General features: G+C 54.0%; 1 protein-coding gene across 1 annotated transcript; it reads left to right on the top strand.

Annotated features, from left to right (window-relative positions):
• Positions 1–14,248: 14,248 nt before the first annotated feature.
• On the top strand, positions 14,249–21,057 carry MRPL23 (mitochondrial ribosomal protein L23). The gene is made up of 5 exons (XM_082843770.1): positions 14,249–14,280; positions 15,972–16,094; positions 16,970–17,052; positions 17,664–17,737; positions 20,848–21,057. Exons 1-5 carry the CDS (start codon positions 14,264–14,266, stop codon positions 21,010–21,012), a joined length of 462 nt encoding a protein of 153 aa, XP_082699896.1. The 5' UTR covers positions 14,249–14,263; the 3' UTR covers positions 21,013–21,057.
• The last annotated feature ends 1,305 nt before the right edge of the window (positions 21,058–22,362 follow it).

Below are 22,362 nucleotides of genomic sequence, written 5' to 3'. Positions count from 1 at the left end.
TCCATGCCAGTTATAGGAGCCAGCCGGGGCTCCAGTGGGCAGCTGCCCATCTTGGAGCTGATAGGCTTTAGAAGCACAATTTCTCACTTTTAAAAAGATTTATTTGTTTATTTATTTTTGGCTGCGTTGGGTCTCCGTCGCTGCGCGTGGGATTTCTCTAGTTGCGGCGAGCGGGGGCTACTCTTCCTCGCGGTGCGCGGGCTTCTCATCGCGGTGGCTTCTCTTGTTACGGGGCACGGGCTCTAGAGCGCAGGCTTCAGTAGTTGTGGCGTGCAGGCTCAGTAGTTGTGGCACGCGGGCTTAGTTGCTCCGTGGCATGTGGGATCTTCCCAGACCAGGGCTTGAACCAGTGTCCCCTGCATTGGCAGGTGGATTCTTAACCACTACGCCACCGGGGAAGTTCCTCCCACTTTTTAAAAGTTTCATTTTACTGTAAAGTACAAATCTTTCTCATTTTAAGCCACATTTTAAAAAATGGTCAGCCAGCCCCGTTCACTTCCAAGTCCCTCCTAGGCCTTTCCTGACTAGAAATGCCCCCCTAGGTTCCTTTGACCTAGGAAGTGTACTGGTACCCCCTTAAGACTCCACGTCTTAAGATAACAGCTAAAATAAAAGTCGTGGACAATCAACTAGTACAAGGAGATCCGGATGTGAGGAAGAGCTCACCGGACCATCTGGGGGTGCTGGGAAGCTGGGGAGGGGGCTGGGGGGTGGCGTTCGAGGGGCCTGGGCTTGGTCCCGAGCACTGGTCCAAAGTAGATTCCAGGTGACCTCCGGTGGGTTTTTCTAATATCCTGCCAACTACACCAAGCAATGAGAACAGAAATAATCAGTAAACAATCTATATAATAGGGGTAGAGAAGCGTTTTACTTGAGCCAAACTGAGGACTACAGCCTGGAAGCCCATTTCCCAGATGTCTCTGAGAAACGGCTCCAGAGAAGCAGGGTTTTCAGCACAGGTTTATATCTTGTCAGAACAAAGACCGTCAAGCAAGTCAGGGAGACATTCCTTCAAGGTTTCAGGAAAAAACAAAACACAAGAGATCGGCACACACACAGCGAGTCAGCACAGTCTTGGCCCCTGGGAAGGGAGTCTTATCTAAGGGGCACCAGCACTGACCTCCCAGGAAGAGAGGCATTTTTCATCTTTTATTTTAACATGTGCACCCTTTTCTCTAATGATTAAAACAGATGATAATGTATGTCTGATAGGTCACAAACAGTCTGTTTTATTTAGCATAAAATTCCAGTTAAATCAGAATGAGTTCCCCACGTTTCTTCCATTATTTCCCAAGCTAAAAGGGTACCATGAAAACAGAGAAATCTGGTGGGTCCCACCTTAACCTGGTGATCAATCCTAGTATCGCCAACAGAGAGACAAATAGGCACTAGGCACCTGGCAGTGAGTAGCACTGAGGACCCAGCACCACTGAAGCCATATTCTGGCCCAAAAGTTCAACCTGGGTCTAATCGTCAAGAAACTGTCCAACAAATCTGATTGTGGGAACTTCTTCCAGACAACTGGCCTAGAATCCTTTTTGTTGTTTGTTTGTTTAAGTCTTTATTGAATTTGTTACAATATTGCTTCTGTTGTATGTTTTGGTTTTCTGGCCACAAGGCATGTGAGATCTTAGCTCCTTGACCAGGGATTGAACCCATACCCACTGCAATGGAAGGTGAAGTCTTAACCACTGGACCGCCAGGGAAGTTCCTAGCCTAGACTCTTCAATGCTGTTGCTGACCCTGAAAGCCAAAAAAAAAGAAAACAAGTGGTGCCTGTTCCAGATGAAGAGAGATAAAGGGGCAGGACACCTAAGTAGGATGGATTGCTTGGATTGTGTACCGGACACTCAGAGGCCCTGTAGCCGTGGTGTGATCCTGCAGCGTGGTCCAGGACGGACACTTGTTCTCAGAGGCCTCCTGTGTGCGTCTTCTTCGCAAAGCTCTGAGAGGGAGGAATCTGTCTGCGAGGGTGGCTCTGAAGCGTGCTCTTTTTCTCAGGAGAAGGCACACGGGGTCGAGGGCTGAGAGAGCGATTGGGCCACATCTGGGCAGCTTGGAGAGGCCCATCAGTTTCTGCTGAGTGCAGATCCCTGTCGATAATTACTGAAGATTAGAGCAGCTCTGAACCTCCACCGAGAAGAGGCATGTTGAGGTATATTTGTGTGTGGAATCGACACGGTTAAAACAATGACCGACAGCTACATGCATCCCCTGGCAAAGTTTCCCAGACACAGCGCTGGGAGTGGTGAGAAAGTCGCCGAAGGAAAAGCACAGGTTGGTGGGACCTTCCACAGCAAGGTTCAACATATGGAGATAAGTTACAGACGCCTGGATGCGAGGAGCACACATCGCAGAGGAATGGTCCCCTCCAGCGGGGGAGGGGTCCTATTGTGAGGGGTCCCCCAGAGCCCTGGGACCCGTCCTCGTGTCGTGTTTCTTAGGCCAAGTGGTGGGTGGGCCGATGCAGGTTCTTCCTATTTTTATTTATGTTTCTGGTGTGTCTTAAATAGCTCATGATTGTTAAAGGCTGGGGGAAGGAGCTTTGCTGAAAGTCAATCCTTATTTCTGAGAACAAGACAAAGCTCAATAAACTACAGAAAATTATAACTAAGCACCTCCTTCATCTCCCCCGGGTGGCGGAGCACAGGGGCGTTCGCAGCCCAAGACAGGAACCAAAGAAGGATGCCTGCTTTTACCATTACTGTTCAGCCCTGGTCTACGAACCGAAGACAATACAAAAGATGTTAAACGGAAATAAGATGTACAACTTCTGGAAAGGAGGAGACCAAAATACCACATTCCGAGGAGCCCCAAGAGAGTCAGCGGAAGAACTTTCAGAATGAATGAGAGAATTCAGGAAAGTAGCCAGACGCAAGATACATATTTTAAATCAATATTTTTATTATTTTCGAGCAAAACCACCAGTTAGAAAATAAAGTCGAATTTTTAAAGATTTCATTCTCAAACAAAAGGGGAAAAAAAACACAAAGAACATAAAAATACTTAGCAAAAACCCTCTTCAGAAATGTTCAGGGTCTGTAGGAAGAAAATGACAAACTTTAATGAGAAATATAAACATGAAATTTGAAAAAGGAAGAAAGAAAAAACACATCATGTTCTTGGGTAGGAAGTTTACACACATCAGGTCTTCCCAAATTCATGTAAGGGTTCACCAGATTTTCAACCAAAATTCTGATAGGATTTATTTGGGGGTGAGGGGTGAGTCAGGGGTGGGGAGGTAGTTGGCAAGATGAATCTAAAATTCATATACAAGAAAAAATAGGCAGGAATAGCCAAGAAAATTTTGAAAATTAAGAGCAGATTTCAAAAGTGAAGGCAACATATCTGACGCATGTGGAGAGCTCCCTGCAGACTAGCAGTCAGGCAGAGCTGCTTTGCCTTTGTCTCCTGAAATCTTCACAGTGGCCCCAGGAGGTAAACACTCTCATCCCTTGCATTTTCCAGAAGAGCAAACTGAAGTTCAGAGAGGGTTAAGCAGAGTCCCAAGGTCACACAGCTACTAAGAAGTGGACCCACATATAGACAATAAATCATAACCCCACATCGTCCACTTTTATAGGTTGTACAAGTTATTTCAATTCTACAATGTTTATCATCTTGATACCATGAAAACGTAAGGATCTGGGATTAACTCCGTCAAAGGTGGCAGGGTATTTAATCAGGAGGTTGAGAAAATCAGAAATGTATAGGGGAGGAGAAAAAGGCAATGAGATTTTCACTCAAAGCAAATACCAAACTTACATGCCAGGAGAGTTAGAGAGGTCAGTATGTAAAAAAAAAAAAAAAAAATGTTTACAATAAAACTAGAGAGAAATGTACGTGCGCATTTACCTGCCTTCATGCTAGGGAACAGTTTTCTAAGCTTACAAACAATTAAAGTGTCATGGAAGAAAAGGAAAGGCTCAGTAAACTTCATTACTTAAAATGTTTAAGTTTCTATGTACCAGAAAATGTTCATCAAAATTGAAAGGCAGGCATTTGCTCTGGCCAAGATGCAGAAACAGGGACCAGATTTATCCTCCTGCCTGAAACAACCCCCAAAACAAAACAACAACAACAACCATAAAAGTACATGAAACAATGTATTTTTCGAGACAGTAGACATCAGGCCGTGAACAGCCTCGGTCCCTGGGAGACGAGAAACAAGCAGCTTGAGGCTTATAATTGCTCAGCTTGCTTTCTCGAGAGAGGAAGGAGGAATTGAGGGGGAGCCAGACAGAATCCCTGAGCTGATGAGAAAGAGCTGAGGGTCTAGGGAGAGCAAAGCAACGAAAGTTCATAGGACAGATTATCAGAAAGCAAAGCATGCACAGGGAGGGAGCCCTGGAGCCCTGCAGAGGGGACCACTCACGTATTCAGGCAAGTAAAGATAAGCACATGCCTGGGAGGAAATTATTCAAGGCTCAGAAAAGAAGCCCTGGGAGGACTGGAGGGACCAATGCGCACTGCTCATGCAGGGCTAGGAATAGGGTCTGTTCCCACCAAGCAGACGAGGAAAATGGACACTTCCCGGGGTCTCGGGTACTCAGAAAGGTCCTGCCTCAGTCCTGGGAACAGTTCACCCTGAATGGGGCACGGTGCCAGACGCCCTGTTACAAATCAGAAAAACAAGACCAGAAAGGATCAAACCATGACCAGGTAACTTAACTGCACCCCAGAACAAAGCTCCAGAATATTTGTAGAAATACAAAAATAGCCTGTACCAACGAAGGGAAAAGCTCCTCACAATGTCTGGCGTCTGATCAAAAATTATCAAACAGGCAAAGAAGCAGGAAACAGTAAGCCATAAGGAGGAGAAAAATCGATCAATCAGAGCCAACCCTGCAAAGTTAACACTGTAAACTAAAAGCCCTAAGGGACCCGCCACAAAGTAACAGCCCAGAGTTATAGCTAAAGAGCCACGAAGAAGATAAAGTGGAAAACATGAATCAGCTCCAACCCTGCAAAGTTAACACTGTAAACTGAAAGCCCTAAGGGACCCGCCACAAAGTAACAGCCCAGAGTTATAGCTGAAGAGCCACGAAGAAGATAAAGTGGAAAACATGAAGCTCTTGACTGTGCAGAAGAAGACAGGAGAAGAGGAAAGATGGAGAAAAACAAAGACGGGACAAACAGAGCGTGCGTGAGAGATAATGGACTCACACCTATGGGTGAGCACGTTAAGTGTAAATGGTCTAAACACCCCAATAAGAGGCAGATATGGTCAGACTGGGTTAAAAAGGCAGAGCCCGCCTAGGTACTGCCTACAAGAAACACACTTTAAGTGTAAAGACACACACAGGTTAAAAGGAATTACAGACCTTTGAAATATACATAAAGCCAAACATGATATAACTGAAAGGAGAAATAGACAAACCCACAATTACAGTCAGAGATTTCAGTATCCCTCTGTCAATCATTAGACAAGTGGGCAGAAAATCAGCAAGAAGGTAGGCAACTTGGGCATTACTGCCAACCAACTTGACTGACATTTACAGAACAAGCCACTCAAACACACGTTCTTTCCAAGTGCACATGGAACATTTACCAGTACAGACCATGTTCTGGGCCATAAAACAAGACTTAATAAGTTGAGAAGGATTCAAGTTACATAAATTATATTCTTTGACCATAATGGAATTAACTTTTAAATCAATAACACAAAAATCCTTGGGAAATTCTCAAATATTTGGAATTTAAATGACACACTTCCAAATAACCCTTGAGTCAAGGAAAAATCAAAAAGGAAATTAGGAAGCATTCTCAACAGAATGAAAATAAAAACACAACACATGGGAACTTATGCAAAACTGCTACAGCAGGACTCAGGGTGAAATTTCCACCATGAAATGCCTATATTGGACAACAAGAAAGCTCTCAAATCAAGGACCTCAGCTCCCATCCTAAGAAAAACAGAAAAAGAAATGCAAATTAAACCTGAAGTAAGCATGAGAGAGGAAACAATAAAGATCAAGTAGAAGTTGATGAAATAGAAAACAGAAGAACAACAGAAAAAAACAGGAAAATCAAACCAAAACTTTGTTCTTTGAGAATGTCGATAAAAACGGATAACCCATGAACCAATCTGACCAGGAAAGGAGACAGATAAAGAGATAGAACTGAAATGATCAATGTCAGGAATGAGGGAGGTGACATCACTACAGATTGTACAGCTATTAAAGGAGTAATGAAGGAATATTATGAACAACTCTATGACAATAAATTTGACAGGTTAGATGAAGGTGTCTTTAAAAACGCAAAATACCAAAGCCCACTCAAAGAAAAATAGATAACCCTTTATCTGTTAAAGAACTGAAAGTGTAGTTGAAAACCTTCTCACAAAGAAAACTCCAGGCCCAGACGGCTTCACTGGCGGATTTTACCAAACAGTTAAAGAAAAAATAATAATGACTATATACAAATTCTATTAAAAAATCGACTCGTTCTATGAGGTCAGCATTACCTTGATACCCAAACCAAAGATAATATAAGAAAAGAAAACCACAGACCACTATTCCTCATAAACATAGACACAAAAATGCTATACAAAATTTTGCAGACAGAACTCAACAATGTATAATATGGATAACACATCACGACCAAGTGTGTTTTATCCTGGGAAGGTAGGGTTGGTACCACATTTAAAAATTAATCAGAGTAATTCACCACATCAACAAACTCAAAAGGAAGAGCTATATAATCACCTCCATAGGTGCAGAGAAAGCGTTTGACAAAATTCAACACTCATTCCTGATTAAAAAACAAAGCCCAAACTCTCAGCAAACTTAGCAGTAGAGGGAAACTTCATCAGCCAACAAGGGGCATCTAAGACTGAATGTTTTCTCACTTAAATCAGGAACAAGACAAGAATGTCTGCTCTGACCACTTCCATCCAACATTGCACTGGAGGTTCTTGCAATCTGGCAGGAAAATGTCATACAGATTGAAGAGAAGGAAGGAAAACTCCTTTATTCATAGACAACCTGGTCATCCAGAGGTGCAGGGGCAATTCAGTGCATAAGTGATAGCATTTCCAATAAATCACGCTGGAACAAATCGGATATCCACAAGCAGAAAAAAGAGAGAGAGAGAAGGAGAGGAGGAACTTGGATTTATAGCTCATACTACATCCAAAAATTAACTCAAAGTGGATCATAGAACTAAATGTAAAACTAGAACTATTAAAAACATAAGGGAAAATCTCTGTGAATTCGGACAAAGCAAAGATTTCCTACATTCAACATGGAAAGCATGGTCCTTAAAAAAACAAACTGGTGAGTTGAAATTCATCAAAATATTTTAAAAATTGCTCTTCCAAAGACAGTGTACAGAGAATGAAAAGATAAGCCACTGAGAGGGAGAAAAGTTTAGCAAAGCATATATTTCATAAAGGGCTGATCCAGAATATATAAAGAACTCTAAAACTCAATAATAAACCCAGTTTTTGAAAATGGGTAAAAGATTCTTCACTTTGCTAAACAGACACTTCGCTAAACAAGATAAATGGACGGCAAATCAGCACATGAAAAGATGCACGACACCATTAGCTATTGGGGAAACGCAAAATAAAATTGCAGGACAGCACTCTATAAGAATAGCTAAAATGAAAAAGACTAACCATCCCAAATGGCCGTAATGTGGAGAAGCCCCACATCTCTGTTGGAAATGTAAAGTGATACAGTTTGGCAGTATCTTTTTTCTTTAAAATTTAAGCATAGATGTGACCTCATAATCCTACTTCTAGGCATTTCCCCACGAGAAAAGGAAATGTTTGTCCTCACAAAGACTTTCACATGAATGTAAAAAGCAGCTTTATTTTTAATTGACAAAAACTGGAAACAACCCAAATGTCCATCAACAGATGAATGGATAAACAAATTTTTGTGTATCCATACTACGGCAATCAGAAGGAATGTTCCACTGATACACAGAAAGGCATGGATGAATCTCAAAATAGTTATGTTGAGAGAAAGAGTCAGACGAAAAAGAGTACCTGTTATATGCTTCCATTCATAGTAAACTGTAGAAAATGCAAACTAACCAATTCATTGGTTGCTTGAGAACTGGGGGGGGGGGGGGGGGGGTTATGGCACGAAGGATGGGAGGAGGGATCGCAGGGGCCAGAGGACACTTTTAGGGATGATGGATGTGCTCACCATCTTGATGGTGGTGATAGTTTCATGGGTGTCTCCACAGGTCAGAACTTGTCATATTGTGTGCTTAGTGTATTGTGTGTCAAGAATACATCAATAGAGCTGTTTTTAAAAAATTAAAAGGCAAATGACAAAAGTGGGAAAATATTTTGAGTCAAATATGACAGACAAGGGGGTAACATAATGAATACATAAGGAAAACATGAACACCCTAATTAGTTTGCTAGGTGACCATAACAAAGGCCCACAGCCGGGGCAGCTTAAACAGCAGACATTCACTGTCTCCTGTCCTGGAGGCTGGAATCCCAGATCCAGGTGTGGGGAGGGCTGGGTCCTCCTGAGGCCTCTCTCCTCGGCGTGTAGACGGCCGTCTTCTCCTTGTGTCCTCACAGGGTCGTCCCTCCATGTGTGTCTGTGTCCTGATCTCCTCTTCTCATAAGGACACCAGTCCTATGGGATTAGGACCCACCCTAGTGACCTCATTTTACCTTAATCACCTCTTTAAAGGCTCAGCTCCAAACACAGCCACATTCTGAGGTGTTGGGGGTTAAGACTTCCACATATGAACGTTTGGCGGGACGCAAGGCAGCCCGTAACACAGCCTTATAGAAAAAAAATGAGCAAAAGGCATAGAAAAGTTACAGAATCAGAAATGCAAATGACTGATAACTACATCAAAATGGTGTGAAACTAAAGTATCAATGAAAACAAATGAGACGCCATCTCCCCCCTCCCCACTTCTCCCTGCTCTAGTTTGCGAAGGTCCCCCCCAGTGCTGAGGACCCTTGGTTATTGTGTGCCAGACCCCAGCTAGAGGTGGGTCTCACGAAGATGCCGAGAACCCCTGGGGAAAGACCCGCAGGGCTCAGGGGACGTCCTCCAGACAGGCCACGGTGGTGGGGGGCACCCCACAGAGCTCGTTCTGAACATGGACGGCAAACACCTGATGGAAAGGAATTCAAGTTCTAAGGCAGGACAAGAGAAATGTCAACATGAAGTTTTTTCGCTGCCCTTTGGCCTCTCCCCTCCCCTCTGGTGGGCATTATGCATCTGCATTAGGCATTAACCAGACCTCCCCAAGGAAAGAAATACCTGCTCAACCATAAAAATCTATTTTTCTTCTTTTGACGTCAGCCATGTAACTCTTTAGAAGATAACATTCCTTTCTCAGTCCTGCAAGAGGTCACGATGACCCACCACTGGCCTTGTACGTGCAGACATCTTTGGTGGACTTTATGAGACACAGCAATATATCGTTTCCCTTAAAGATAGCAACTGGTACAGAACAGACTGGCCAGATGACCGGGGGAGATACCGGGCCACGCCTAACAGAAGTTCTTAGCTTAAATGTTTGCTCGTGACCTTACTAATGTCCTTAGCTATGTGACGTGCATCCCGCCTGTTTTACAAGACGATTGTTTCTTGCACTCCCCCATGTGTGATCGACCCTCAGATAACATTAATGATGATTAGGAGACGTGAAATGATTGACCTAATATACAGTTCTATAAGATCAGTGATTGTAATAGTGTAACTCTAGATGTAGGAAGAAGCACAGACAGGGACCCGTTTCCTGGGACCATAACAGACTAGTAGGACGGGGGGTCCAGAGGCTTTGGGTGACTGCTAATAGGGCCTAGTCCAGTAACAGCACCTTGCGTGACCCGTCACGGAAATCCTCGTCTGACTCGGGAATGAGCACTCCTAGCGCCATGGAACAAACTGGTCACGCAATGCCTCCCGAAGCTTGGTTGAAATGAAGACGGAAAGGGAGGGATTGTAAAATAAAGAATGTTGCCCACCATCCAGTTCTACAAGAATGAAGTCATCAACCACCACAGTCGCTGACCTACAACACACCCTAAAAGAAGTCCAGGACAAAGGGCAGGATGAGGCACTCTGGGAAAACTGGCACAACTGTGGCCCTCAGATCGTTTTTCAGGAGAAAATGTTATGAACCCAGTTTCCTGCATCTTCCCATTCTTAGAAAAGCACTAAAACCGTTAAAAACATCTTCTACAAGACGTGTGCTTGACTGCACGTACCCCGTTATCAGGATCACGTATTTGCTGGTCTGCCCCCTTCCCTCTTTGGAATTGTCCTCAGAGCTTTCTGAAACATTTGGAGTCTCCCCAGTTACAAAAACAGGCTGTAATGCCGAGATTTATAAGTAATATATGTCTGGTCTTTGCCCCCGCTCCCTGGCTGCCAGCTTCCTCCCAAGACCCTTGGAATTTCCTGAACATCATTTATTATAATATTTGGAGTTTTGTCCTCAGTTCCTTAAACCGCTGAGAGCCATGAAGGTGAAATGGGTGTCTCGTTATTCATACTCACAGCAAGTCCCTTTGCAGCGCCACTGGGTTTCTGTTCATGAGGAAGTTTTGGGAAAAGACCCGAGGAAGGGGGCTGATGTCAGGAGAGCCAACCCTGAGCAGAGGAGTAGAGACGGGCTGGAGGTGGAATCCACAATCAGTGGCCAATGATTTAATCAATTGTTTTCTACAGTGAAGCCTCCCCAGGCCCAGGAAGATGGGGTTTGGGCCGCTCCTGGGCCTGTGAACCCGGGGAGATCTGGGGGAGATCCCGGCCCCCTCCCCACACCTCGCCCTCTGCATCCCTCCCATCTGGCTGGGGGCCTTTGCACAAGCTGTCTGCGTGCCCTGGAAATGCTGTCTCCTCTGTGGGGCCTCTCTGACAGCCTTGTTTAAGCCCCCTCCAACCTCTGTTACCCTTCCCCACCCCACATTTACAAGGGAGTCCAGTGCATCTCACGCTTTTATTTTATTCAGGTGCCCCCATCCTCAGCTGCAGCCCCAAGGCCCTTCCAAGCTCATCTTGTCCCTCCCTTGGAGCACTACAGGGATGCCCACTGCTCTCTGAAAGAAGCCCCAGCTCCCCAGTCTCACTTGCAAAGCACAGCGGGGAAGCTGCCCTCCCAGGAAGGTTCCTGCTCACCACCACCGCCCCCCTCACCTGCCCATGGGGGGTCCTCCTCCCCTGGGCCACTTCTGGGCCTCTCCAGCACCAACGCGTGGTGGGGCCCCAGGTAGGGATGTCAGATCTAGCAAATGAAAATGTATGTTAAAAAAATAAAAGAATTAGGGGCTTCCCTGGTGGCTCAGTGGTTGAGAGTCCGCCTGCAGATGCAGGGGACACGGGTTCGTGCCCCGGTCCGGGAAGATCCCACATGCCGCGGAGCGGCTGGGCCCGTGAGCCACGGCCGCCGGGCCTGCGCTTCCGGAGCCTGTGCTCCGCAACGGGAGAGGCCACGGCAGTGAGAGGCCCGCGTACCGCAAAAATAACAAATAATAAAAATTAAAAAAAAAATAAAAGAATTATATCCCTCCATGCCTGTTAGGCCCACATCCAAAACACTGACACCAACAAATGCTGGCGAGAATGTGGAGCAACAGAATCCGCACTGTTGCTGGTGGGGACGCAAAACGGCTCAGCCACTCTGCAAGACAAGCTTGGTGGATTCTTACAAAACTACACACGCTCCCACCGTAAGATCCAGGCATCATGCTCCTTGGTACTTACCCAAAGGAGTTGAAAACTGACGTCCACGTAAAAACCTGCACCTGGAGGTTTACAGCTGCTGATTCATAACTGCCAAAATGTGGAAGCAACCAAGACGCCCGTCGGTGGGTGAGTGGATCCATTTCTGTGGTACCTCAGACAGTGGAATATTATTCAGTGCTAAAGAGAAAGGAGCTATCAGGCCATGAGAAGACACAGAGGAAAACACAAGTGCATACGAGCAACAGAAAGAAGCCAGTCTGAAAAGGCCACGCGCTGTATGATCCCAACCACGGGACATTCTGGAGAAGGCAAAACCATGGAGACAGCCAAATGACCTACGGTTGCCAGGGGCTAGGAGGAGGGGCGAAAAGGGGCACAGACGGGTTTCAGGCAGTGCAGCCACTCTGCAGGATATACTGTAATGGTGGGCACAGGTCATTATACATCCGTCACAACCTGTAGAGTGTGCAACACCAAGAGTGAACCTTAATGTGAACTAAGGACTTCAGCTAATATTAATGTATAGGCATCGGTCCATCAGTTGTAACAACTGTATCACATGAGTGCAAGTGTTAATAACACGGGAGAATGGGGGGCAGGAGAGACAGAGTATAGGGAATCCTTCGTACCTTCTCAGCAATTTTTCTGTACGCCGAAAATCATTCTTCAAAGAGTCTATTAAAAAACAAGTAACAGAAAATGTTGTTTATCTGAGCTTCAGATTTAACTGGGCCTCCTCTCCTTTGCTTGACAAACTCAGCCGCGTGAAGCCATGAAAAGCAGTGAGGGGAGAGATGTGATGACACAGGGGAAGAGGAAGAGAGAAGGGCCACACGTGGGCTCCCCAGGCTGGGGGGTCGAGACCCACCTTACACCCACAGGTCCCAGGCCTCGAGGGGAGGAACCCAGTTGGCAGGTAATCAGAAAAGCACGGGCTGAGTGTTGGGGGCCTGCACCGTTGAGACCCCATCCCTGCCCCACCCTCCTCGAGGACCTCAGCTCCCTCAGCCCCACTGATCAGAGCAACGCCCACTGAAATCCAGCGCTGCGCCTCACGCGGGCCCCTCCCATCAGGCCTGCACGGCTCTGAGCTCCAGTCCCGGCCACACCTCTGAGCAGCACCATGACCTTTGGGTTGGAATATGGCTGCTGCGTTAAAGCTTTACAGAAAAAAGAAGAAAGCCTCCTGGCCTCCAAGTCCGGGGACCCCCATTTTCCAGCTCCAGCCATCTCCCCACCTCCTTGGGCCCTGCCAAGGTCACCTGTCAGCCTCACGGGGCCCTGGCACAGCAGGCCCTGCAGCTCAGGCCCCCTCCAGCATGGTGTGTCCCCCTGCAAACGAGCCTGGACCCCCTCCATCCCACAAGGGCCGGACATTTCTCTGCCCTCCCCTGGTCCTCCCCAGCAGGCCGTTGTCCCCCCCAGTCACAGCTGACCCCGCCCCAGCTCCCGCTCCCCAATGTCAGTTTCTTCATCCTAGACGAATCCACTTCAGGTCTCCACCACCAAACACTCCAGTAAGGAGGGCGCTCCAGCCCCCTGCCCAGCACCCAGCGCCTCACAGGAGCGCGATGCCTGCCCCTCCTCAGGGTCTTTCTGCTCGTGCCTCCTTGCCGTTCCATCCCCACCCTGGAGGCCTAGACCTTCCCCTGCTTCCTGGGGTTCCTTCTCTCCCTGCAGGCTGTGGAATGCCCTCCCTGCCCTGAAGAGCACTTAGGGTGGGGTGCTGTGGGGTGCACAGGGGAACCAGACAGTCCGGTTGGGGGAGGCTAGAAGCAGGGAGCAGAGGGGACCGGGGAAGAGCAGGGCCTGGGGACCGGCACCAGCAGGAGGGGGGCTGCGGCCCTCGCCTCCCCACAGGTCTGCCTGCTGTGTGTGTGTCTGCGGGGGTGGGGGGGGCAGTGGGCCCCGGGTTTGGCCCTATGGAGGGGTCCCCCGTGAGGGCTGTGCTGTGGGGAGGCTGGAAGTGGGGTGCCCAGCAGAGGCCTGAAGCAGCCAGCAGCCTCACGGAGGAGGCATGGCTGGGGCACCTGGTTGGGGGCGGGGTCTCAGGGGACGGGGAGAGGGGCCCAGGGTAGGGCCCAGCTGGGCCGGCCAGACGGACTGGGATGGGGGCCAGGGAGGGAGGGAGGAGACCACCTCCGCCAGGTGGAGAGAGGGCCCTCCGACACACCCTCCCCTCCCCAACTCCCCCAGCCTCCCACCTTGGCCAGCAGCTGGAAGGGTGGCAGGCTCTGGGCGGGATGACCTGCAGTTATCCTGGGCTCGGGCGGGTGCGTGGGGGCCATGCGTGGTGGTCCACTGGTGTGCTGGGCCCAGGGTGGAGGGGGGACATGTGGGACTGGGGTGTGCTGCCGGGCATGAGCGGGGCGTGAGGGGTGGGGAGTGGATACTGGGTGTGCGGAGCTTCGGGAGTCAGGTGAGGCTCAGGTGAGCGGGTCGGTGGGGCTGGTGGGGGGGCCGCCAGGTGCGCCCCAGGTGCCTGGGCTGCGCGCGTCCTCCCGGGCGCCAGGAGGCGCTGCGGCGGCGTGGGTCCGGGCCGGGCGCGCCCCTCCTTCCGGCCGCGGCCCCGGAAGCCGGCGATGGCGCGGAATGTGCTGTGAGTGGGGGTCCCGGGGTGCGGGGTCGGGGGCGTGGCCGCGCCCGGGACTTTGCTGCGGGGGCCGGGCCGGGCCGGGCCGCGGGGACGTGACTCAGAGACCCGCGCGCAACGCGCGGCGTCGAGGCGCCCGTGGGGGCGGGGCGGGGCGGGGCGGGCTTGGGCGGGGGTGGTCGTGCCGGAGCCGGAGGGGCCCGGGCCGCCCCTTGGGGGTCGGGCCTGACGCTTGGCGCGGGCGGGTGGGACAGAAGGTTGGCTGGTCTGGGCTCCGCCGACCTCGGGCTTCGGTCCCCCCCGCCCCCCCGGCCGACTGCTCCCCCACCCCCCGCAGCTCCCCGGGGGACCCAGACTGCGCCCCTTGCAGTGCTCGCCGCTGGTCACCAGGGGGAAGGTGTGAGCCTGGGTGGCCGCCCGCCGGCCTGGACCCCCACGAGGGCAGAGCGAGGCTCGGTCCTGGACGAGCAGCCCTGCGCTTCCAGAACCTGCCCCTCCCGCCTCGCCGGCACAGCGGAGGAGGCTGTGCCACAGGGTTCTAATGGGGCAGCTGCCACGTGGGACTGGGTCGCCAGGAGACCCCGGGAGACGTTACCTAGCACTCAGCCCAGCACTCGTTCTAATGCGGGTGCCCCGGCCCGTGCCAGGGTGCCTGAGCCCTGCCCCCTCAGAGTGCCACACCCTGGACCTCGGCTCCTGACCCCCTCACGCTCCCCAGATTTGTGAGGCCCAGAGGCAGCATGAGATTTCGCTTCACTGAGCCCCCTTCCCTGGTGCTGGGTGCTCCCCAAGATCAGGGGCCACGTGCTGTGCTGCAGATTGGTCACCAGGGACCCTAGATGGCATCCGCAGCCCCTGCTCCCACCCTCCACCAAGACCCGTCCCCTGGGCTCCCAGTAGACCCCTGGCCCCGCCTTGCAGCCCCTGTGTACCTTGGGCCCCCTCCTCACCCCAGCCCCGAGGCCCAGTTGGCAGTGTGGCCCTTCTGGCCCACCAGACCCCATCGGGGGCATGGGTCCAGCTGGCAGGGGCAGTTGGGTGGGAGCCGCAGGTGGTAGCTTCCTGCACCTTCTAGATGCCTCTGCTCACTTGGGGGGTTTTGGGGGTGGGGCAGGCAGGCGGTCAGCTTGTAGCTGGTGATCTGCACACGCCATCTCTCCCCAGCCACTTATCTTCTGATCTTCACGCTTGTCAAGGATGAGCTGGTGTTCCCAGCACAGGGGGTGTGGAGGTGGCCCCATCCCTTTCCCCGCCGCGGGGGTGGGGCCAGTGCAGAATAAGCTGGTTCTGACCGATCCCACCTCACCTGAGCTGAAGGGAGCTAGAGGGCGTGCCCTGTGTGGGGCCCACTCCTGGAGGGTGACAGCCATGCGGGGGCCGCGTGCCTTTGGGACCGGCACTTTGAACAAACACATGACTCTGAGCCTGTTTACGGGGTGGGGTGGGCATGTCCTCTGGCCTCTGTTCATGAATCATTCACCGGTCCTTTCCAAAGGCTGACCTTGGGGGTCAACAGGCCACATCGCCCCGGGAACTGGGGACTGGCTGCCCACGCCGGGTGAGCAAAGGGGGTGGCCTGTGGGTGACTGCCCCCTTGGCTCCCCGGCCCCATGGGCGTGATAACCTGTGGACCCTGCTGGGGTGTCCCGGGAGCCTCGTGTTCTGAGCGTTTGACACGACCCCTCTCCCCCTTGCAGGTACCCTCTGTACCAGCTGGGCAACCCCCAGCTCCGGGTCTTCCGCACCAACTTCTTCATCCAGCTGGTGCGGCCCGGCATGGCCCAGCCCGAGGACACTGTGCAGTTCCGGATCCCTATGGAGTAAGCCCCCCCCTCCCCGACCCCAGAGGAATTCAGGCTGGGGAGTGCCCCGAGGGGCCCACAGCCCCAGAGGTGCCGCCGAACCCCACTCACAAGCAAGGTTCTTCCTGCCATGAAAATTATGCAGGCAGCTCCACACTGCCCGAGGTCTGGTGTGTGCAGGGCCTGGGGGTGTTGTGCTCCCCGCCGCCCCCTGGGAAGCCTGGCCTGAGACCTGACTTCTCTTCTTGCCTTGGTCCTAGCTGCGCTTTCCAGGAGGCTGGGCTGTGACTCCTGCACACGCTCACCATGGCTTCCAAAGCCTTCGTCCTCAAATGGGGCCTTCACGGAGGCCCCAGTTACCGAAGGGACACAGCCTCCCTGTGTCCCATGCTGAAGTCTGAGCGGTTCCGGGGTTGGCTTGAGCTTCCGTGTGAGGCCCATGCAGGGTGAAGAGGCAATGGGACCTAGCCCACCATCCCCTTGACCGTCATTTCTGGGAAGCGCCTGCTGGGAGGGTGCTGCGGGCAGGGCAGCAGCTGCAGAGCGGGCGGCCGGGCGCTGCGGGCAGCTCCTGGCGGCCAGGGGGCACTCGCAGACCGTCCCGTCCCTCCCCTTGAAAGCTGGGCCCCCAGGGAGTGTGGCCAGTGGGAGGGAGAAGAGAACTGGGTCCTGGGGGCTGGTCCCCCGTCACCCCCTCACTGCTGCGTCCGGATGCAAGTGTGCTGGGTGGGGACCAGGGGCTGCATCTCCGGAGTCAGCGGGGCCCGGCCTCAGCCCTGGCCTCCCCCGAGCCCGCTCCCACCCGGGGCCTGCGGTCGGCAGCTCAGCCTGTCGGGCGGGCTGCCTTGTACCTCGGCCCTGTTCAGACTTCCTTTCTTTCTCCTTTGCCCCAGGATGACCAGAGTGGACCTCAGGAATTATCTCGAGCGCATTTACAATGTGCCCGTGGCTGCTGTGCGGACAAGGGTGCAGCACGGTGGGTGCCCAGGGCGGGGGCTGCCCTCTCTGGTGTGGGCTCCTGCCCGCGTCGCTGGCCTGGTCCCCCCTCGCGGCCACTCTGCCACGTGGTCCTTTGCACATGAGGAGACTGAGGGGGGACCGCAGGGGGGAGGTGGCCTCCCAGCGCTAGAACTTGGGTGGCCCGGCCCTGCCGGCTGCTCAGAGCAGGGCCCCACCCTCAACCCACCCACCCGCTCCCCCGCCTGCCCCTGGGTCGGTCAGCAAAGCACTGTTTTATTCCCCTGGGCCTTTCTCGTTCCTTCCTGTTGACCCCTGCCCCCCAGCCCCCGGTTGCCCAGTTGTAAATATGACGACCCTCCGTCGAGGGGAGGTCAGACAGCAAGAGCCTCTGTGCTGACAGTGCAGAAAGCGTTTCTTGAGTTATTTTAGGCACGTTTGGGTTCTCGCCGAGCGGAGGTTGGCGGTGGTGGCGCCTGCCTGTGTGAGCCCGGCCTAGTGGCCCAGGGCGTGCCACCCGCGGCCTGTAGCCCAAGGTGCCTGCCTGTTTCTAGAGTGGGTTCCCGGATTAGTGGGACTGAAAGCTTCATGCTGGGAGTGAAGGTTTTTGTCTTCCCCCGCTTCCGACAGGTTCCAACAGGAGGAGGGATTACAGGAACGTCAGGATAAAGAAACCAGATTACAAGGTGGCACACGTGCAGCTGGTGAGCGCTCACCCCGACCGCGGCCTGGAGCGGGGGGTGGGCGTGATCTGGGGGCCCCAGGCTGGCACTCAGTTCTAATCCACATGGAGCCCCGGGAGGAGCTGGGGTTCAAAGCACAGCTCAGAGGTGGGAGGGGATGGGTGTCGGGGAACTTCTCGGGGGCCAGCCCTGGGCGTGCAGTGGGCGGGTGTGGGCCCGCTGGGCTTGAGGGTGGGTTCAGACAGAAACCAGGGCTGGCAAGCATCAGAGCAAGGAAGTAGTTAATGCCATGGGGGCGGAGGTTCCTGCTGGGGCCTCAGTGTCAAGCCAGACCACTTGGGGTGTGCTGGGGTCCTGGCTGACCCCCTCTCTTCTGGACTGGACTGCGGGGTGCGGCACACTCCCCCAGGTTCTCTTCGCTGTGTCCCCTGCCTAGCGAGGGGCTCCGGAAAGAGGGTCCAGCACCCCATCTGAGCCTTTGCTGACCGAAACCCAGAGCTGGCTGGAGGAAGACGCGTTTTCCAAGCCCCTTTCCGGGCTCTTCCTTTCCAGCCTGAGCTGCCCCAAGACGTACTTTCCCAGATATGCTCTTGACTCAGAATGGACAGCCTTGGCCACCCAGCACCAAGGCCCCGTGGGCTGCAGGCAGGATTCCTCTGCCGGGGCAGGTGACCTTGGACCTGCCCACAGAGTCTGTTAACTGCCCTGCGTTTGAAACCCTGGGCGGCGGGGGAGGGGGTGGGGGTCTTCCAGTTTCTTTAGTTTCCTCGTAAACAGCCTGGGTCGGAGCGGGGAGCCCGCGGGCCCCGGGGCCGCTAGATGGCAGTAGCGCTATTACGAAAACACCCTCTGGCCCCAGGGCCTGTTTCGGGCCTTAGGAGGTAGTTTGTTGAAAGACCACGTTAGCATGGCAGCTTTGCTGAAAAAACGGTCACAGTTGCTCTAAACAGGGGCCCCCGTAATTATTTGGCCTAATATTTGCTGTGCATAAAATCAGCCAGTCCAGGCAGGGAGAGTGGCCGTTGGCCTCATAAAGGCGCCTGTGTCCTCTGTGTTCAGTCGGGCCATCTGTCTTTGTCACGGCACGCCGGTCGACACCCCATATGTCGGCATTCGCCACGAGGCCCTTCAGCGAGAGGTATAGTTACAAGTGGCTTTTGAGTCATCCGAGCCCTTGCGTTTCCCGGGCCCCACCTCGCTCTGGAAGCTGAGCTGCGCGGCCTGGGATCTGGTATCTGCAGCTGCCACCCGGCCTCCTTTCTTCCCCTGTGAAATCAGGGCAGCACAAGTGGGAGCACAGGGCGTCCCCGCCGGGCACGCTTCCCTCCGTTGCAAAATTAAATTTGTAACGGATCCCCCCCACCTCCACCCCGCCCGGCTCCGGCAGATCTGTGCCTGGAAACCGGCCGGGGGGTTGGACACTCGCCCCCTGAAAGGGTCCCCTCTCTGTCCTCCGTCTACGGAGACGTCCTCCCCGTGTGTCCCTTGGGGCCTCGTTTCTGGGCTTCTCATCACCGAGCTGATGGCAGAGCGCACAGAGGTCCATCAGAAAGACAAGTGAAATTTCCGGATTTGTTCAGAGTTGGCTGCTTCGGCAAAGCTGGTCCCCCATAGTGGGGGTCCCGGGTTTCCTCCCACGAGCTGATAACCGTCTCTTTGGCCCAGAGTCGGGGAGCTAGCGAGCCTGGGTCACCCCACAGCGAGGAGCCTCGGCCCCCAGGCTGACGCTGACGCCTGCTGGTGACGGAGAGCCTGCTCCCCCGACCCCGCCTGCCCCTCACCATCCCAGGCCGGCGTCTTCGCTTTTCACTGCGACACTTTCCTCCCCTCCTGTTCTTTTCCGCTGATCAGCTTTGGAAGGATGGAGGGTTTTATTTCTGAAAGTACAAGGTGAATTTCTCCAGGAAGGGAACCCCCGGGAGCCGCAGTCGGCCCCCACACCCGGCGCTTGTCTCGGTGAGAAACGAGGAATTTCTCCCGGCGGCGCCCTCTGTTTTTTCCCAAGCTATTGCGGATTGCCATCTTTGTATTTATATCTTAAAATGTCATTTTGGGTTTCCCCCACCTCAGAAAACTAGCAGAATCACCTCGGTATATTAAACATAAATCCCCCATTCTGGGCAATCAGCCCTGCATGTAAACTATTGCCCTTTGGTATTTTAAAGAAGAAGAAAGAAAGTTTTGCAGTGTGTAAGCGAATCCTCCTGCAGGCTGGCTACCGAGCACTCGGTTGCTGCCTTTCATCACTCGGGGCTGCACTCCGCGCCATGTGAACCTCCCGTTCTCAGGGCCGAGGATGTGGGCTGTTTCAGATCACGCTTGGCCGCCTGCCCGAATCCAGATTTCTTTACAAAACAAGGGTCTCCAAGAACCAAGCGCACTTCACTGATTTTACTTATTAAAATTTTCCAGATCCGGTCCTTCTCTGCCCGTCTGGAGGTGGACGGCGCAGCCCTGGGAGTGTTGGTCCGGGTCGCCCCCCCGCCCCCCCATCCTTGGAGCTGCTTTGCGATGTGTAGCACGTGGAGGTGGCCCCGCACCTCACGTTGTTTGGGGTCCCCTCCTCCAGCCCACTGACGGGCCAGGCTGGTACCCCGGCCACGTGCTGGGGGTCCAGGCTGGGACTTGGCCGGCACTCACGTGTTCTGAACTTCTAGTGAAAGACGTAAAACCAGTTAATTTGCGAAGCCGGCCTTGATTTATAGAGCGCTCGCATGTACGTTTCTTTGTACGTTACATGCGTTTTATTTGCCAAGCTCTGAGCCGGGAGGAGGGTTAGTCTTTAATGTGGGTAAAGGCCTGTAGGTATTTTGGGTGGAAGACGTTCCAGGGAGGCAGCAGACACTATCTGTGCCTTGTTTCCTCGCCCCTGCCCACAGTATGGCCGGGCAACTCCTGCCGGGAGTGGGTGCTCTGCTGGGTTCCTCGGAAGGGGACACGCTGCCTGAAGAGCTGGCCTCGATGAGGGGCCTTGTCACAGCAATGGTTTCCACCGCGGAGGGCCGGGGCCCGGCCTGTGTCTGTCCTGCAGGCGACGGGCGGGCGGGTTCCATCTGGCCACGGACCTTCCCAAGGGGCTCCTGGCCTGTCCCGCCCGCGCTGCAGGCTGAGCCCGTGTCTTTTCTCCCCAGGCGCACGGACAGACCTTCACGTTCCCAGATCTGTTTCCTGAGAAAAAGAGGGCTGAAGGCAGTTCTGTGACTGAGGACCTGCAGGACCAGGTCCTGGAAGACCAGCGGCGGAGGCAGAGCTGCGACCCCCGGCTTGGGGGCGTCCCTGGCTGGTTCGGCCTGTGACGGGCGGCTGACAGCTCAGCTCAAATAAAAGTGCTGCTTGTGGAGACCGGCCCAGGCCCCCCACCCTGTGCTCTGTGCTCTGGGCCGTGCTCCTAGGCTGAGAGCAGGGGCCCGGCCTCGGGTGTGCCCACGTGTCTCGTCTTGGTCCCATGGGCCCAAGGCGAGCCAGGCAGGCCCAGAACCCTGTCCAGTTGGGGGGAGACCCACTTCCAGAGCACCCAGGAAGTCATCCTGAGCTGCTCTGTCTAAGAGCTTGCTTTGGGCGGTTTGTGGGGGAGATCAGAGTGAGTGCTGAGGGCAGGAGTCGGGGTGGCCGCTGGGCGAGAGCCCGTCCGGGCTGGGGGTCCAGGGTGGCCCAGTCCAGTGTGGTCTTGAGCAGGGAGGGTGGGGGATCCAGAGAGAGTGGGGTTTAGGGGACTAGTCCAGAGCAAGGCCGCGTCTGGAAAGATTGCCAGCCGAAGGCTTGCGTGTGGGAAGCGGAGCGCCGTCAGGGACGACCAGCACCCGGGGACCCGTGGGGTGGGGTAGAGGTGGCGCTGGTCCCGGGGGCTCTGGGAGCCCGGTTCCCTCCATCTCCGGTTCCTGAGATGCACCTACAGCTTGATTTCTCTCTGAATCACGCTCTGCAGCTAAAAGCCTAACCCTGAGCGCCCCCGGGAGCCAGCGCCCCGCGGCCGCCCCTGGGCAGGGGGGCGGTGAGGCCGCCCCGGGCTGGCTGGGCCCGTCCCTGCGTGTCCGCGGGGCTGGTGATCTGGGGGGCGGGCAAGCAGGAAAGCACCATGGGTGCCTCGGGGAGTCGGGCCGCGTTGCCCCGGGGGTGGGGCACATGCCAGATGCCACGAGGGCTCAGGGGCCACCCTCCTCCGCGGCCTCTCAGCTCCCCGCTCTGGAGCTTGGCTCTCCCCTCCGCGGGGGCGTGGGGGTGGACAGTGGGGAGCCGGCTTGGCCGGCCCCCTCCACCCCGAGGGACACGGGGGGCGTCACGTGGGCCTTTGAAGCTCCCCTCCGGCTGGAGGGTGAAGGTCCGGGCAAACTCCACCCTTCAGCGTTGATTTAAAGTGATGGGGAAGGTCGGGAAGGAGGCTGGAGAACGGAGTCAATGGTATTTTCCTGAGAGAAATAATTCATGGGGCCCTGAGGACCCCGACTCAAGGCCAGGGGAGGAATCCCATCCTTCATCCGCTGCACTTCCAGAGCTGGCCGCCCGCACGCCCCCGGACGCAGCCCCCAGGCCCTTCCCACACGGCGGCCCTGTGCTGTCCTCGCTGTGCCCTCCGCATCCCCCAGGGCCTGGCATCTGCCGGTCACGGCCACGGAGGCGGGCCGTGACGTCCTGTGTCCTCGGCACCC

Source organism: Leucopleurus acutus (assembly GCF_964270905.1).
Source record: "Leucopleurus acutus genome assembly, chromosome: 8".
NCBI lineage: Eukaryota > Metazoa > Chordata > Mammalia > Artiodactyla > Delphinidae > Leucopleurus > Leucopleurus acutus.
The sequence above is the reverse complement of the archived record's forward strand: the minus strand, read 5'-3'. Positions and strand labels throughout refer to the sequence as shown.